The sequence below is a fragment of the Pseudopipra pipra genome, chromosome 1 (assembly GCF_036250125.1).
Source record: "Pseudopipra pipra isolate bDixPip1 chromosome 1, bDixPip1.hap1, whole genome shotgun sequence".
Lineage (NCBI taxonomy): Eukaryota > Metazoa > Chordata > Aves > Passeriformes > Pipridae > Pseudopipra > Pseudopipra pipra.
The window spans coordinates 107,421,011-107,438,678 of NC_087549.1; the positions used below are offsets into that span (position 1 = coordinate 107,421,011).

At 38.5% G+C, this 17,668-nt stretch overlaps 1 protein-coding gene across 1 annotated transcript in view; it reads left to right on the top strand.

The window, feature by feature from the left end:
* The window catches only part of ELMO1 (engulfment and cell motility 1), a 316,924-nt gene that overhangs the window by 94,199 nt on the left and 205,057 nt on the right, over nucleotides 1-17,668 (top strand). The window contains exons 8-9 of the mRNA XM_064669895.1: nucleotides 8,681-8,716; nucleotides 16,120-16,219. Coding sequence (XP_064525965.1) covers nucleotides 8,681-8,716; nucleotides 16,120-16,219 — 136 coding nt within the window. The remainder of the gene's footprint in view (nucleotides 1-8,680; nucleotides 8,717-16,119; nucleotides 16,220-17,668) is intronic.

Here is a 17,668-nt window from a genome sequence, read left to right on the forward strand (position 1 = left end):
TTTTGCTTGGACCGTCTGCAGTACTGTTAATAAAAGGTCCCCTGCAAGGTGCTCACTGAAGGTACAAATCAGACTGAAGACCTGCTTGCCATCAGCTCCCACTCTGGGCTGAGCACCCTCAGCAACGTGGGGTGTGTGGCTGACCAGGTCACCGAAATGCTTCAGAAGGAAAATCTCTTCTCTGTCCTTTGCCTTGCACCAGTACTTGCCCATGATCATTTAAGTGTCAATAGGTGAACCTACCCTAACAAATATTAGCATTATAAAGGGCAGGGGGCAGGTATTAGAGGAGGAATGAGGATAGAAATTTCTGAGAGGGGCAGAAACTTTTTTGATGACCCAGTTTCAGAAGGCAACATACTTTGTAAAGATATATTTAAGGTGTATCTTCACTGTGGAGTTACCAAGGCCACCTTTGAGTTACTCATGTTGAGCCAGCCTTGTTTGAGTGAGGCTATGGCTCAACCATAGGGCTGGAAGAAACATAATGGCTTGATGCTGCTAAGAGATGATCCAGCTCCCTGCCCCCTTCTCCCTGCAGCTCCCTGCTCTTCAGCCCAGTCTTGCTTTCTTCCTGGAGCGGATTCTGATATCTGAGTGTTTCACAAAGGCAATCCAGCCTTGTTAACTTGTTGCACAGTACTAATTCTCTTTTGAGGAGTTAGTTTTCTGCTTGGTTTGGGACTTGAAGAAGCAAGAGAGGAAATGGGCATGAGTGGATGCAGGAAAGGCCCTTTTTCTGTGGCAACAGACCACTACATTGGCTTAGGTGTGTCATTGAGCCACGACTTGAGAGCAGGTGTGTTGTGAAATAGTGTGAGTGGCTGTCTCTGCTCTTGTATTGCGCTCTGACCCCTGAGAGGGTCAGCAGGAATGGGACATACCCCTCTGTGTGCTTTCCCAGCTGCCTGTGGGTTAATGCAGCTGAGAACAGCCCTGCATCTGTAAGCCCAGTCTGAGTGGTGCCTCTGTTCACGGTGTACTGCAGCTGTGCTAAAAATTGGTGAATTTTGTTAATTCAAGCTTTATTCTCTATTTTCCCCAAAGGGGCAGGCAGTGCTCATTAGGAGTACCATCATGCCCAGTGCAAAGTTGCTCTGAGGTTTTCTTTGCGCGTGGAACTTATGTTAGAGGCAGCTCCTAAGTTATAATTTGAGTGTGTAATCAAGTTTTAGTGGGCAGCCTCTGGAAAACAAGACTCCAGCTTTTTACATAACTTTCACTGAGAAAGAGGCCTATGCTTTATTTATAGTTGGCTTTATTTATTGTACCTCTTAGTCATTATTTCAGTGAAGCTGATGACTATAAAAGTACAGTGATGAGAGTAAGAGAATGTAAGTCCCTGGATTTCTAATTACTTCTGCTTCATTTTGCAGGTGATGAAAAGAAGTAGTAATATAAAAAATTGACAAGAACTAACAGTGTTTCCTAGTTATTTTTCCATACATTACATTCCTGAATATTGAAGAAAATTAGAATTTATTAGAGAACACTTGCTGAAAAATTAGAAATTAAGAGATTTTATTTTTATTTTGTTTATGTTGTCAAAAGTGGTTTTAATACTATGTGTAGTTACCATAATTTGGGCCAGATCTCCTTGAGTGCCTGCTGCTTAGAGCAAATACACTGTAGTCATGGTTTGTGCTGGGACAAAGCCATAGGAGTTGGTGGTAAGCAGATTATAGGGTGTATGGGGCCCTAATGAAGCTGAGAGAGCATCTCGTCTATGAGTATATTTATATCAGCAGAAATGCAACATATCTCACAAACTGTCCACATGTATCTTGTTGATTCAGATGGCTTATCTTTGTTTTTCCTACAGGCTCATTCTTGATTCCACAGCATTGCTATGAGTCTCTTACTAACCGAAAAAGAAAAAAAAATAGATGGTTTTATGTTTATTTTTATGGTTTGGGTGATCTATAAATTATAGCAGAGACTGCAAGACAAGTTAGGTCATGACGAAACAGTAAATACTGATTTCACTTTATAATTATCCGTGGTGTCCAATAATTTCTCAGACTCTGTGCATTTGTAACACCAAAGAGTGGGGTGGATGTGCACACACAGTTATTTTCCTTTTCTTAGACTTTTCAGAAAGAGATTTCCATAGCACTCCTAATGCTAAATTTTTATCTGAAGCCAGTTCATGCCTAGTTAAGAGGAGCTGAATATGCAGTCCGTTTGGCTGGATGCACAGACAATGTAAAGGGGAAGTGTAAGAGTGTCCTGCTTCCACCTCCCCACCCCAGACAGCAATGCCCTAAAGTGAGTCAGAAGGAGAGCAATGCTATTAAGTCCTAGTTATCATAATGACTGAGGAAAAATATGTTCAGGAACCAAGCTGGAAGAAAGAGTCATGTCTCCTTGCTACCCCGTCTGAGATAACATAGTTTGCTCATTACGTAGTCGAGCCTAGAACTTGTATTTCAGAAAATCTTGTCTGTATAGATAAATAGTCTTTCTGACGTAACAGAAGACTGGAAAAGTTGTGGGTTTTTTTTCTTGATGTATCAGGAGAGTTGTGCGACTGGGACAGACTCACAGCCTTCCTTAGAAGGAGAAAACTCCTCATAGTGCCTTATAAAGCAAGAAAAGGAAATGAAGTTCACACGCCTAAATAGTGAAAGACCAGAGAGTTGATAAAAGGAATCTGTATTTATTTTTGATAATAGTAGTAATAGTAATCATCGTCATCATCATCATCATCTAATGACTGGGAGGAAGGCCTGTGCAGAATTTTCACCATTTTTTTTAATTGACATTACTGTGATCTCTATCACTTGTCACTTGGCTGAAATAACACATAGTTTTTGCCAAAAAAATGAGACTATGCTGAGCCTAGCTGTCTTGACAGTAACCAGAATTGTTTCTGCTGCTGTTGAGAAGATTGTTCTCCAGACTTTTGCTTCACGTTGTGCTGAGCAGCTTTATAGTCATACAGCCATGGCACAAGACCACACTAGTTGATACTGCTTGGACAAGATTGCAGATAGCCTAGTTTTAATTTTAAGATAGTTGTAATTGCTTAGTGTGCAAATTGGAGAAAAAAACATTTGCTTTAAAATGTGATGGTTATTAAATTTTGTCATCCTCCTATTGGAAATAATAAATGCAACCAGATCAAGTTCATTTAAGCTTCTAAATAAATGTATATTGGTATGTTTTTTGAGTCTTGACTAAGAGGAACCTTCTATTGAGCACATGTGGTTGTAGAGTTGGCAGCTGTACAGCTGGAAGTCTCTGAGACAGCAATTGTGCATGATTTAAGGACAAATTGCATTGTTCAGTGAAATTCTAGCTCTTGGCTTGTCTTACAGAGATAATACTGTATACCAGCCCAGTGGAAAACTGAAGACAAATTGGTTTGGAATTATTCCGACTTTAACACACTTTTTGGGACAGTTGCTCGCATACCTGCTGATGGTTTTTTCCATCCCAGTCTGATGAGTATTTCAGTAGTGCTGTCAAAACGTTTAAGCCAGCATTGCTCACAGTCACTTGTTCCTATCCTGCTTCATCTAAAGAGTTATGCCAGTATAGTTCCTACCAAGCCGGACTAGAAAATTGGTGTAGATTATGAAAAGTGACAGTAAAGGCTACTTTTAATGCCATATTCCTTAACCCAGTTCGCTTCCCTGATTGAGCTCACAGCAGTGCCCCAGAGAACAGTTGTGCAAGTGCAACTCAGATAAATGGAAAACGAATTTTCAGAAGATATGAACAATACTTAAACTAGTAAGTTTTTACCACTGTATAAAAAGTAGTCCTTTTCCACCCTTCCTAGCTACTGTGTATTCCCTGCTCCCTCTCTTGGTCAGCTCCAATGCTTCACAGCCATTTCTATGAAGCTTCACCAGGAAGCAGATTACTTAATCTAACACTGCTGCCCAAATCAATTCTTGTCCAGCAGGAGTTTTATGGAATCTTCAATTCTTAGTGTTTCTGTAATGTCGGGAGAGGATAACTATAAGGCAAAAATCCAAAAGAGTATATAAAATCAGGTAATGCTACTGTGGAGATGGTAAGGGCAAGAGAATGTGAAAGGGCTGCAGCCCTGTCTTTCAGTGCAGTTTCCATAAAGGAAGCAAGTGGAGTAGGTTTTCTTTTTGGAGTGGCTTTTCTTATTGGTTTACTTTTCTCCTGCTTGTTCTATTTTGGATTTATTTCCCCATCAGTCTTCAAACTTGGATCGTACCCTCCCTCTCAGCACACACAAATATAATTTCTCTTATAACCTTTACATATACATAGCACACACTGTATGTTTTAGATAAAAACCTCATCTAAGATTGAGCCGTCAAAGATCTCATCTTTGGAGAGGGAGAGCTGATGCTCCCTGCACTCTCCCCTCCCCCCCACCCAAATGCTTTTTCTCTAGGGTTGTTTTCCTTACTTTGTCTGTGTTTAGGAATATTAACATTTAAATGACCCCTGTTAAGTGGTGATATCAACACCCTGTTGACAGGAACGGGAACGAGGAGACAGTTATACTGGGTTTTGTTTGGCAATCACTTCTGTAAAATGTGATAAAAAGAGTAATTCCAGCAGTGAATTTATATTTCCAAATATTCTCCAGAGTACCAAGGTGGACAAAACCAATTTTTTTTTTTTCGTTAACTCTAGGCAAAAGTGTAGTATTTCAGAAACCGGCAAAAATAAGGGGAAGAGCTTAAAATCTCTGCTTCTGTGACTTTCCAGGATGTTTTTGTCTCTTGGACTGTGGTGACTGTGGGATGTCGTGGTGGCTGTGAGGACTCCCAGTACTGCTGTGTAACTTAATAATAATTTCATCCAAATAACTTATTTCAACCTCAGGCCAGAGTCATTCCCGGACTTAATTTTGTATGTGATAGCCGCACCTGCTACAGACAGAAGCCAGAAATATGTACTCGTGTATTTGTCTTGTATTCCTAAACACTGCTTGTTAGCCAGAATTTTTGCTATCCTTGTGTTTGCCTGAAAAGAAGTAGCCAAACAGTGATTTCCTGTGCTTAGCAGGTCATTCATCCATCATGCCATCAGTTTTCCTGTATAGGAAGAAGTTTTTGTGAAATCTTCCACCTTTGTTGATAGTGGCCCTCTCTGGGGTCATACTGCATGAAAAGCTTTTATCCTAAGTGGCGCTTTAGTACTATTCAACATTTGTTTAAGCAGTGCAGGCTCAGAAACATTTGTCGTGGTGAAGTGGTGTGACTGCTTGGTATCATTAGCTCCAGTGTGTCCGCACTGGCTTCCACAGTGGGACATATTAGTTGTTCTTCCCGGTGCAGACAAGCCCTTATTGTGCACTGTAGGTTACCCCAGTTGGGGGTTAGATTTGAGGTATCTGGTCTCTGTGCAGCAGTTTTTGCAGGTGAACAGATAGGATTTGGTCCGGTCAGGTCCCTGATAACCTGTGTTCCATTGGAAGCTGCTCGGGATTTTACCTGCAGTATTTGAGCAAGCAGTAAGTCTCTATGTCTCGGGGGAATTCCAAAAAGAACTGCTGCTCCTTGGAATTCGATTGGAAGTATCACAAAGTTCCTTTGAGGCCAAACCGGGAACATATCATGGTAGCAAAATGTCTAACCCAGTAATTTGTCATTCATGTTTATTTTGCATTATGCTGGCATTTCTGTTGAGATTTCTCCCTGTATAAAAATTGCTGTCTGTTTTTGTCTTTCACCACTGTAGAATCTCAACCTTTCACAACTGCTATTTAATTTACCCTCATAGCGTTTGTTCTTTGGCCGTGGTTTTGTTCCCATTTGTGCAAGTGCAATTGAGGGATGGTTTCTTAAAAAAAAAAAAAAAAAGATAAATATAAGTATTGAGCTAATTACAGTGTCTAGATCAGTAAGGCTTTCAGCAGTTTTGACCATACCTGTGGTAACTCACCAAGAAGGCTTTTATGGAACTGTTTGGTTGCTACCACAGAGTCAGACCTCTGGAAGAAGCAACAGTTATGTATATATAGAAAGAGGAAGGCTGATGGAGGTGGCAGACTGTACTTAGTTCCTTTCCAGGCTGACTTGCTGGAAGAGTTAGCTTGGCTACTCCTTCAGCAGTGACTTTTGCATGGTCTGCGGGTGAACATGAGAGGAACTCCTGCTCGTGCCAGGTCTTTCTCTGTTACGTTTTGTTTTGATGATGGATGAAAATAGCATACACTCCTTTAGAGAACAGCCTCCACATCTTCATTGGTAAAAGTCTATCATAGTCATGCTGTCCTGTGTTACTGCAACATCTGATTTCCTAGATTGATTCCTGCTTTAATCACACCAAAGCAACAGAGATCAGTAGAAATTATTTGGTTTAGTACGGTGGTTATCTTTGCTCTGGAGTAAAAGTTTTCTTTGTATTACTTCACCAGAAAAGTCATATAATTCAGTTATTTCTGCACATTATACTAAATTTATTTTTATTTTACTCCGCACATCTTCTGACATCAAGTTAACTGATTGCCAGTTAACTCATGATAGATAAGAGTTCTGTAAATGCTAAGAGAGTTGCTGTCTAAATGTGTTGTTCTAGGCCTCAGACTTTTTAATCCATGTCTCAGTCATGGAGAAAATGCTCCTGATTATAGCCTATGGGGAAAACCTCCTACAAAACCCAGTCTGTCCTTTGAAGTGCTACCAGTTGGCAAACACCACACTTGTTTCTCTATCAGACAAACACAGCACCAATTTTACTTGCTGCTTAGCTGAAGTCAGTACCTGGATGAAAAGCAGCTGTTTTAAAACTGGCCTCAGTAGAGTGCTATGAAGTTTGGCTAACATGCTGCAGAAGGTTACAAGGATCCATGCACATTTGAGAGATGACAAAACCCATTTGTGGTGGTGATTGTTTTTTGGTGGCTTAGCAGTCTGCCACAGCAAGGAAGTATTGCATCTGCAGAAGCACAGGAGTGACATTCTGCTGAAGCTGGAATCTCCTACTATGGAAAATGCTTTGAACTTTACTGCTCATAAAAGCATGTTGAGGGTATTTTCCCCCACTTTTTAGGACTGTCTGATAATCAGGATGCTTTTTATTTGTTAATTTTTACTGGCTGCACAAATAGCTGTTGTAGCATAAAAGAACCAAAGCCACAAAATACAAGAAGAAAATCGTGTCACTTTTCTAATTTGAGTTAGGCTGTAGCCCAGTCTGTGTTTGGATACATGGTAAACTGTGCCAATACTATCTTCAGGCACGAGCATTGCAGCTCAAAGCTAGCAGTGAAGGATTTTAAACCACTGTTCCTGTGATGTACTCTTTCCGTTTTCTCCACTGATGGTTACGCAAGCCAGCCCAAAAGCTGCCCTCCCTGAGACTGGTCCTTCTTGAAAAGAAGAAAATGTAAGGTGGGAGGAGTTACTGCTGTACCTAAAAGGAAAAAAACCAAACTATCTAGCCGTGTTCTGGGAGAGAACTGAATTAGTGGTTGGAGAGCTTGGAGTCCTAGAGCTCTTGTGAGCTGAATGGCACTGCTGTGCATCTTGCTGTGACAGCAAGTGCAAAGGGGGAGATCTGGTGAGAAGGTGAAGGGAGGAAAGAGGGACCTCTGTGTTCTCCTTTTGAACACTAGTCTGCCCAGTGTGGAACTGCAGCCAACCCTCTGAAATAAAACTGTGAAATAGATTTAGGAGACAGAAGATGGGGTTACATAGGAGAGATGGATTTTTTTTTAATTATTTCTTTCTATATCCCTTTTTTATGTTTGTGTTTTAAAAAGAAGTTATTTATGTTTGATGCCATTTTTGCATTGATACTCTTTTTCTTCAGCTTGCTTAGAAGCATAATCAGCAGTTCTGAAGCCAGTTATTAGCGGGAGGATAAATTGCAAGTTGCAATTAGTGGGCTACAGCTTTTAAATGCACTTATTATTTGCCCTCTACCCCTTCCTCCCCTTAATACTTGGCTTTCAGTTTCTTGAATATAGTACTGGCCTCTTAGAATCTGAGTCAGTAAGTAACATTCTTAAACTCGTTATTGTCTTTCTCGATGGGTGGATTCAGCACCTTGGGGCTAGGCATGTCCATCCGTGTGTGAATTTTAAGAACAAAAGAGCTATGGATCAGTCTACACGTTCTGTTGAAATAACCTTGCTGAAGTGTATTTATGTGTATTCATTAAGCTGGTGCAAGGTGGTTTGGAGTTATTGGGTAATTGCAACTCTGTTGTTAAAATCCCAGGGTAAATTCTTTGCCCCTCTTTGAAGCCAACAGGAAACTTGTCCCTGACTTAAGAAGGTCATGATTTTGTTTTATCTTGGTCCTAGCTACACAACTTTCAATGATGCTGATGACTCTGACATCAGTATTAGTAATGGAGACTACAAGTAAATGAGTTCTCCCGGCAATGGACATTATCATATCATAACAACAGGACAGAAAATGCTTGATGTGTGAATCTTTATTGTTTTGTACCAAGGGCTTTTTACACAAATACTTAAATAATTTAGGATGTCTAGATATGCTTTTTTCCTAACAGAAGTTAACACAAATATTCCAAACAAATATTTGAAATTAATTTTGAATGTTCTTTACCAGTTACTGAATTGTTTCTGTTCACAGCAAATTGTTAGTAATGTACTGCCTCTTATTGTATGTCTGTGAATTTTATGAATCAAGGATGGGGGGTTGTATATGCAGTAAACAGAGTACAGATGTTTTAAAGTGTTTTTCCTCACATGCAAGTTTTAATTTTGCAGACGATATCAGAAATTGCAGAAGATAATGAAGCCCTGGTAAGAACTTGATTAGATCATCACCTTGCATACTACCTCTTCTTTTGCATGACTGAGTTCAGGCCCTTGTGCTAATCTTTATATGTAAATATAACTGTGCATATTCATTCCGCAAGTCTTCAACTTTCTCTGTTTTCTGCTCTTTGATGCCCGTTAAAATTTTCTGATGAAGCCTTTTTTGCTTTGCCTGTGGAATGAGTGTTTCATTTCTGTAACTTCTGCAAGGGCTTTTACTATTTCTGAAATAAGGCTTTTACTTTGTTTCCTTTTTTGATTTCAGCAAACAAATAATTTCCCCGCCTTCCCCAATTCCCCTCTTGAATTTGACTGGCTTATGTGGTTGATAGTTGGCAATTTTAATGGTTGATGTTAGTGAGATGAAAGTAAGAGTCATTGTGCCAGTTTGAATTCCTTTTATTTATTGGTCCCAGGTAATGCTAGTTGCAGATACCTGCATAAAGGAAACCTGTAGTATAGTAAAGGGCATCATATTGGAAAGTTCAAAAGCCTGCTTATTTCCCTGATGATTTGGAATGGAATTCTTCTGTGTGCTTGAAGTTAAGCACAGGCTTTGATAATTGGAATCCCAAGAGATTTCTAATATCTTGATTGGCTTGCAAATTTGACATCTCAAGTATAAAACCCAAGGAAGCAAAAGAATAATCAATTAAGCATGTGTCTGTCACTCTGAGAGCTCGATGTGATTTATCATGTGGAAATGCAGTTCCCCGTCCAAACCCATTCTGAATCATACTTTTACAGATCTACTGTAAACCAAGTTCTGAAACGTTTATTTTTAAATCATTGCCTAATAAATAAATTATACAGTAAGAATGAATTTGGCAGGAAATTTAAATCCTTCTTCTGAGTTCACCTTCTCAACATAGTACAAAGTAACCCAATTCATAATAGAAAAGCTTAGATTATGAGGAAAATTATGGAAGTGGCATGAGGCTTATGGAATTCTTGGCATCATCAACCTGAAGCATTACCTTGGCAGAATTACACCTGAAGGCTGTGCTGCCATTCAGCAGGACCTTGATAAGCTGGAGAATTGGGCAGAGAGAAACCCTAGTGAGGTTCTACAAAGGCAAGTTCCTGCACCTGGGGAGAAATAACCTCAAATACCAGAACAGGTTGGGCACTGACTTACTAGAGAGCGGCTCTCCAGAGAAGGAACTGGAAGCGTGGTGGATGACAAATTGACTATGAGCTGGCAGTGTGCCCTTGCAGCCAGGAATTTAACTTTGGAAGTTAAATAGTGCCAGTAGAAACTTCAGTTTACATTGGGGTACACAGTTCAATATGTTGAATTCCAGCATTAGTATGTGGGATGATACAATTATAATGGAAAGTATTGAGTTTCGGACTTGTGCTGAAAAAGATACCAGAGCCATTGGTCAGGATGTGAAAATAGTTCTGGAAGCTGGCCTGTTCATATGTTTTGAAAGTAAACTGTATACACTAGTGCTTTATGAGTGCAGTTATTGAACATCCTGACTATTTTCTGACCATGTGTTAATGGGAAAAGATTCAGTGAAACAAGAACTTTAAAAAAACCCCTCAGAGCTTGATATACTGAACTAAACTATAATGCTTTCCAGCCTCCACCTGCTGTCTTCTTGACTAAGAAGCTTAAAGAAACCAAATCCTAATTTAAAAAAAGAAAAGTTACTTGGGATTACAGGATGACATCATAAAGTGACAATATATCATTTTACTCTGGTAGCTTGCACATGCTAGCCTGGCTTAATTAAAACCTGATTTTGACATAAGGGCCTCGTTTAATTGCTTTCTGCACTGAAGGAAATTCGGCTAAAATGTGACTTTCTCTGTCTTTTCAGCTGTAGGTGTTTCCATTTTGTTTGGGATTTTATTTATCCCATTGTGTCTGATAGTGGAATTAAAAAAAAATCCCATGAGACAGCTCTATTAATTGACTTTTGCATTGCAGTTCTGAGTTGTAGTCAAACCAAGCTGATTGGTGAGTGCTGTCTTTCCTGTTTAGTCGTTCCTTGTCTTTTAAGAAAAGTAGTCCATTTAATGAAGTTACTATGAAATGAACAAAACCAGGAAATTAAAAGATGGGGGAATGAGAGAAAAGGTAATTCTAATCACATCTTCAGTGTGTAATAGTTCCTCTGGGCTAGTTTCCTACGCTTAATGTACGTTTAAGTGGATTTAGCCATATTCCATAATCTGCACCTGGATTTATTCAAGAATAGTTACAGTTATGTTTAAAATTCACACCTTGTTTTCTTTAATCTGAATTAGCTTTCAGTCTTAGAGAAGTCTTGATACTAGGGTTACACGGGTATTTCAGGTTTTTGAAATGCAAGTCGTTTTAAATCAGTGAGGCTGATCCCTTCTAATGAACGCACTGAAACTACCACAAAGAAATATTTCACTAGTGCTTAGCTCGATGAAAAAGAAATCTGTGTCAGTTGCAGTGTAGCGGTTAAGTGCATTTCCAGTAATCATCTAAAAATATAGGGCAGCAACTATGCAGATTGTTCCATCATTTTCAGCTGCACTAAGTACCAAGTAGGTGCGAATTGCTCCTAGTTTGATTTGACAGTGGCTTAGCTTTACCCTTGGAAAGGTTGCTTTGAATAAACAAAGCAGTGTAGAAGCAGTGAAAAGGATCTATAGCAACGTAAAAGGTACTTGTTCACACCGTGCTGGCAGAGCAACCTGCTACATCATCAGTCTTCTTTTTAGACTTAGATTTTTGCCCCCATGGCTTTTCCAGAACCCTTGTCTTGTGATGATTAGATATATTCTGCTCCCCTGTTTAACTTTATTCATGGTCATTTATCCTTGACAGCTCCAATTTAAGAAGCTGTTCCTACTCTTTGATGTTGACCTCAATGATGTCAGGCTTTTCGGCTGCCCAGTATTAGGGGCTGCAAGCACAGATAAGGGAATGAAAGTTACCGCTACCTTAACTCCTGCATTTAGTAGTAGGCTGCTACTCTCTTGTTACCTCCTGCCCCGTTAAAGATTTTTCTTTGCTGCCTTCCCTTTGCACGATTAAGCTCAGCTTTGATTCTGTTTTGCCCATAAGAAGTGGTTTGCCTAAAGTTGCATAGTCTTTGGCTTCTCATCTTAATGGGCTGTTCACTGTATTCTGGTTGTGACAGACAGGCAACAGTTAATTTCCAGGTTCTACTATGCAGCTCTTTTCATGTAAAACATTAGACACTCCATCTAGCTTGCTAAAAGCTTGTATACCTTTTTTGTTTGTTTATTTTACCTGATGACAGTTAAGCCTGACTAATTGTCTTGATTTACATAATAATTTGAACAGCTGAATATTCCCCTCTCCATAATAGCAATAAAATCTTCATTTTGGTATGTGTGTAAATGGATTGAGATTTTTTTTTTAAAAAAAAAACACCTAGGGGATTTGGGTGCTAAAATGCCATTAATTTATTTTGATAAGAAATCCAAATTGCTCTAGGCATCTTTCAAAATAAGCACACAGGATAAAAAGATGGTTTAGCACATGGAAATGATACTAGAAAGGCATGTGAGAGACAGGTGTAGTAATCAGGGTCACATGTACATTCCTGTCATTTTTATTTTTAGGAAAGAAAAACTAGTACGAAAATATGTGGAGGTTTTTGGTTTTTTTTTTTCCTGCACAGAGTCCTAAGGTAAGAATGCAGAGAATTCTTAGGAATGTAAATTAACAAGCTTTGACTATTTCTCTAAAGCCTCGAGACATAAAGTGCAACTGTTGACTTACTCTTCAGTCAGGCTTGTCAGAGAGGTTGAGGTGCCACAGGCTGTGCGTTAGAGCATGGCCATCCATCCACACTGGAATGGCTCATGCTGGGACAGCTGATGGCATTCCAAACCACAGCTTTCTGCTGCTAAGAGGCTTTTGCCAAGAGCTGCTATGGGTGAAGAGATGCTTCATGACCAGCTACAACGGTGGTAAGAAGTGGGGAGTTAGCAAAGAATGGTGAAACTTCATCTGCTGTCCCAGTCTGAGGTGTCCTCACCTAAAAGCCAGAGCCCTGAACAGCATTCAGGAGGGCTCTCTTGCCTGAGAGCACTGATCATTAAGATGTCAGTGTTAGTGAGATACGAAATTGCAATTACACAGTGCATCTTTGTGATTGTTTTTCCCCTTTGCTGCTGTGACAAGCATTAAAAAACACCTTCATCAGGAATTATCTTCAAACTATTAAGTCATTTTACCAGAGCAGCAAGGGTTTGATATTTACAGAACTGTTGTGCCTTGTGCTGTGGATTAGTCTGAAAAGATTTTATGAAGAAGGAAGCGCCATTAGTTTTCAGACTTTTCGTATGGCTAAAATACTTACTGAGACTTTGAGTTAAACAGCTCCTACCATGTTTTTGCCAAGATTACTACTTTTATGAGCAAGCTTTGATTCCCCTGAAATTTCTAGCATCTATGCTGTCTGCTGCTCTTAATAGTATGAGTGCGTCTGTGTGTGTGTGTTTTGAAATGAATTGCTTGAAAGTCTATTTCTACCTATCTGCTTGTGTTTTACCACTTAACAATGAATCAATACCCCTCACTTCCCCCTCCAGATGCTTTAATCCTTATCTTGCTCTAGTCACCCTGAAATTGCTTTCATCTTTAGCTGTGCTATTCTTAATGCTTATCCTTTAAGCCTGGCTTTTGACTTTTGCCATGCCACTTAGAATATACATGTGTGTGCAGGTACCTGTGTATAGCTATATATTTTAAAAGTGTATAGTATGTATGTGTGGTGCTGCATAATACATAGACCTGGAGTATTACTTGCTGCTTGATTAGTCCCAGTGTTTCACCTCTTCACTCCTTAATTATTTGGGGCTGAGTCACTGGAATGACACCTGGTAGGGTGTCTGATCATTTTAAGTTGAAAAGTACTTTCACCTTCTGGATCCCAAACGATTGTGTCATTGTCAGATCTGCTCAAACCAGGTTTATACATTAAACCCAGTATTGCCATCTCCATTAACCCAGTTCTCCCTCCAAAGTTGTGGAGGAGCCTGAATTAATCAGTATTAATCAGACAGGTTTGATCAGTAGTTTTGTTGAGAAGACTGAATGAGACTGTTGAATCCAGGTTAGTTTAATTCCCTTCCATTCCAGCCACTGCTGTTCTGAAGATGAATATCCATGCACAGGTTTAATGTAGTTTAAGTCATCCCTCTCAACTGTATTTATTGTTGATGGAGATTAGCTTTCATGTACAATTAGTTTATAGAAGAGCATTCATGTACTAAATACAGGTTAACTGACTAAATTTTAAAACAATATATGAGAAACTTCAACAGAGAGAAATTATCTGCTTAGTTTAATGCTGGGAGAGATATTTTAATCTACTTTTCAACCTATTTGGCCTATCTTTTTAATTTTTAAATTTTTTTTATTTGAATTTAATTTACTCTATATTCTTATAATATCAACATTCCATGTATTTGTGGAAGTATTCTGTCATGAAGATGCATTAGAATTTGGTGCAAGCTTTTAGAAGGAAGCCTTTCCTAGGAGTGCTGTTTTATTTGTGAGTTCATAAATAACCACTTTATGCAAAAGGAATGGATTGGGGAACATGACAGGACTGGAGCTGATTAAATTTCCTGCAGAGTCTTATTGTCGTCTCTGTTATTAAGTCCTTGGTTATTTGAAATGCTAATGATAACATTTTTAATCTAATGTAATTCTTAAATTATTTGCAATATTAAAAAAAAGCAAAATAAAGAAACAAATAAAACCCCTTACTCCCCAAAACAAACCCAAAAACTTACAGATAATTTCTTTTCTGAACAAAGTATTCCTTGTGGAATTACAACAGATTGTTTTAGAGACACTATTTTTCTCATTTACTCTTCGATGCAGTTTTTCATTTTGTCATAAATAATCAAAGCCATTGTGTATACCCTTACTTACTGTGGAAGGGAAAGGTGTTTTGGTTTTTTTGGGGGGGTTTACTCACAAAATGTCAAGAATGGCAAGGTTTTTTTCAGTGGAGGGCATCTTGGGAGATGTGATGAACAAGAGCTCCTTTCTTAAATGAAGGGACCACTAAAAGCTGCATCTCACCATCAAAAATCTCTAAATGCCAGATTAAATCAAATCCAGCTATTAGAGTTGCTACATTAAAACTGGTTTTTCTGCCTTATTCCTCTGCACTGAATGGATGTTCACTTATTTGTGTTGGGTTTATGCAGGACAGTAGGATAGCAAATCACAGAGTAAGGAACACCAATTACATTGATTAACTATGGCTTTAGTACCTGACTCAGGTTTTCAACATCCTGAGCTTCGCAGTTCCAATCTGAAGGAGGGTTTTTTTTTTATTTTGTCTTTTCATTAGGTTATCTGTTGCATTAAAATCACTGGGACTATTCATGCTGTTTGATTTTATGCTTTTACTTGTTAATGGCTTAGTGGCAGAGTACCTTGAAGGCGGTCTGTATGCCCTGAAAGGTAATACTCCGCTCCCTTTCAGGCTTTGTGAGCTGCTGTTTGTATTGAGTAGCTAACTCACTGAAGGGCTTCATTGAAATCATTGTGGCTGCTGACTCTTCAGTACCCTGACTACACATAGAAATGAAGCTAATCTTTAAAAGCTGTTTTTTAACAAAAAAGATTCCTGTGTAGCTAGTCAGGTTAGAGCATATTATCTATGTTGAGTTTAAACCCATTTTTAATTTACTTGAGTTCATACAAAGGTCCATTGAATCTTAAATTTGCTGGGGTAAAATGCAGAGTGGTGGCCTGCAAACCCTAAACAATTTAGGTGCATACCTGGATAAACTATGGGAGCTTTGCAATTCACTTGATGTGGTTGCACATAGATAAAGAAAAGGAGATGCATCTTCATGTTTAAAGAAAGAAATCAAGGCATTAACGGTCAGAAAAATTGCTGTTTAAGATATATAATCTCTTCTGGTGCGTGTTTAAAATATATTTGCTTCCTTGTGAGAGGAGGAATAAAAAATGCTCTAACTTTCTGCCAATCTACTTGCCACAGAGGTACCAAAACATGGCACCTCTATATTGCCTTCAATTAGGAGGATTTCATAAGTGCTAAGGGAAAAGTTTACTTCTTTTCTTCTATTAGATCTAAATCTCTGAATTTATAAGAAAAGTTTAATTTGGACTGTCTGATTTTTTTTTGAATCTTGCATGCAGTGTTCTCCTGGGGATTAGTTCCCTTACAAAATTGCTTTCTTCCAGGTGACTATTCTTGTCCATGTTAAATTGCTTTTAAGACTGTCTGTTGCACGGCCTCTCTTGCTCTTCTGCTACCTCTTAGTCCGTAATTGGCTTCATTTTCCTGCCTTTCTGAAAGCTTCCTGCTGCTTTATTCCCTCAGTCATTGCCCTGCTGCATTACTGGTAAATGTTGTCATGACTCCTGTCTCTTGCAGCTTTGGAGATATGTTGTCCTTTACACTGACTGCATTTGTTGAGCTGATGGATCATGGGATTGTATCGTGGGATACATTCTCTGTGGCATTCATTAAAAAGGTAAATTTGTAATCAATGCTATCTGTTCTATATCAGTTTAAGTTTTTGAGGTGAGTTGTGGTTTGGGTTTTTCTTTTCTTCTTTTTTTTCCACAAAAAGGTACATGAAAATGGGATTAAAGCGCTATTTCAAACTATAAATGTTTGTAGCTGCAGAATGTGGCCCAGCTTCTGTGGAAATCAATTGGAGAGAATTGAGATCAAAACAGTATTAGGCTTATTACACAAGAAATTGCTTGCTCAGATATGTGACCTCCCTGTGCAGATACCATGCAATTAAAGAAAAAAATAGTATTTTGATTTAATGTAAACTAATATGAATAATGCCTTGTTTCTAGGATAAAAACACCAGCTCTGAAATCTTTCCTCTGGTGGTATGTGAAGAACAGAAACGAGTTAGTTTACAATTTGAAATTAAGATGATATCTACTAAGTTTATCAAATTGTGCCCTGGACCCCTGAATCTTGCAGTTGAGTTATGTGGGTTTGAAGCAGATCTTTCCACCATTTGCAACATATCTTTCTTTTCTTATATGTAGGAGATGCACAAAAGCAGTAGAAACATGGTAGTGCTCTTTAGGTAAAGAAATTTAACAGACTTCAGAAAAAAGGTTTTGTTACTGATTTAACCCTTTTAATTTACTGTGGAAAAAAACCCCAAAACCACATCATACTTCTTTACAAAGCATTTTCAAAACAGACTGAACTCAGAACTTATTATGAGTTAAAATACGTTTGTACAGGTTCAAAAGATATCAGTTACTTCACTAAAATAGTATCAGAAGCAGTAATGGAATTAATATAATATATGGGAAAGATATCTTCACTTTAGCAGAGTGGTTAGAAAATTTGGTTAGAAAATTGTTACCACCAAAGGAACGTTCAAATTTACTTTTGTTGCCAAAAGTGACAGAAGAATGAACTATGAAAAGAGCATTAGATACATTTGATACTAAAGCTCAGTTTTGGTCATTAAAAATACTGAATGCTATTATAAGAAAAAATAGTATAATTGATCTGGTTTTTGGACTGGCATTGGGTTTTTTGTTTGTTTGTTTGTTTTTTCTCCAATCTTGCAGTCTAGATAGATTATGATGGTGATAATTATTGTTATCTTTTCGTGGCAAAGAAAATTCTACAACTGTTTTTTAACTGAGTGCAAGCGATACAAAGTCAAGCCCAGAATGTCTTATTTGCTAAGGCAACCTGCTAAGGAGCATATGAAGAAACTTACTAAAATTAGTTTAAATCAATTTACTTCCTTAGTGACTTAGAATTATTGTCTTTGTCTGACTTTACCAACATCTTTTGCTCTGTGGATTGTATTTAACAGCAGAAGAAAGTGTTGTGTTCACCCCTGTTAATGGCTCATCTCTTCTGTTTGGCACTTCCATAGGTTTCCTTGGACAATGACCCAATTTAAAAAAACAAAATAAAAGACGCAAACAAA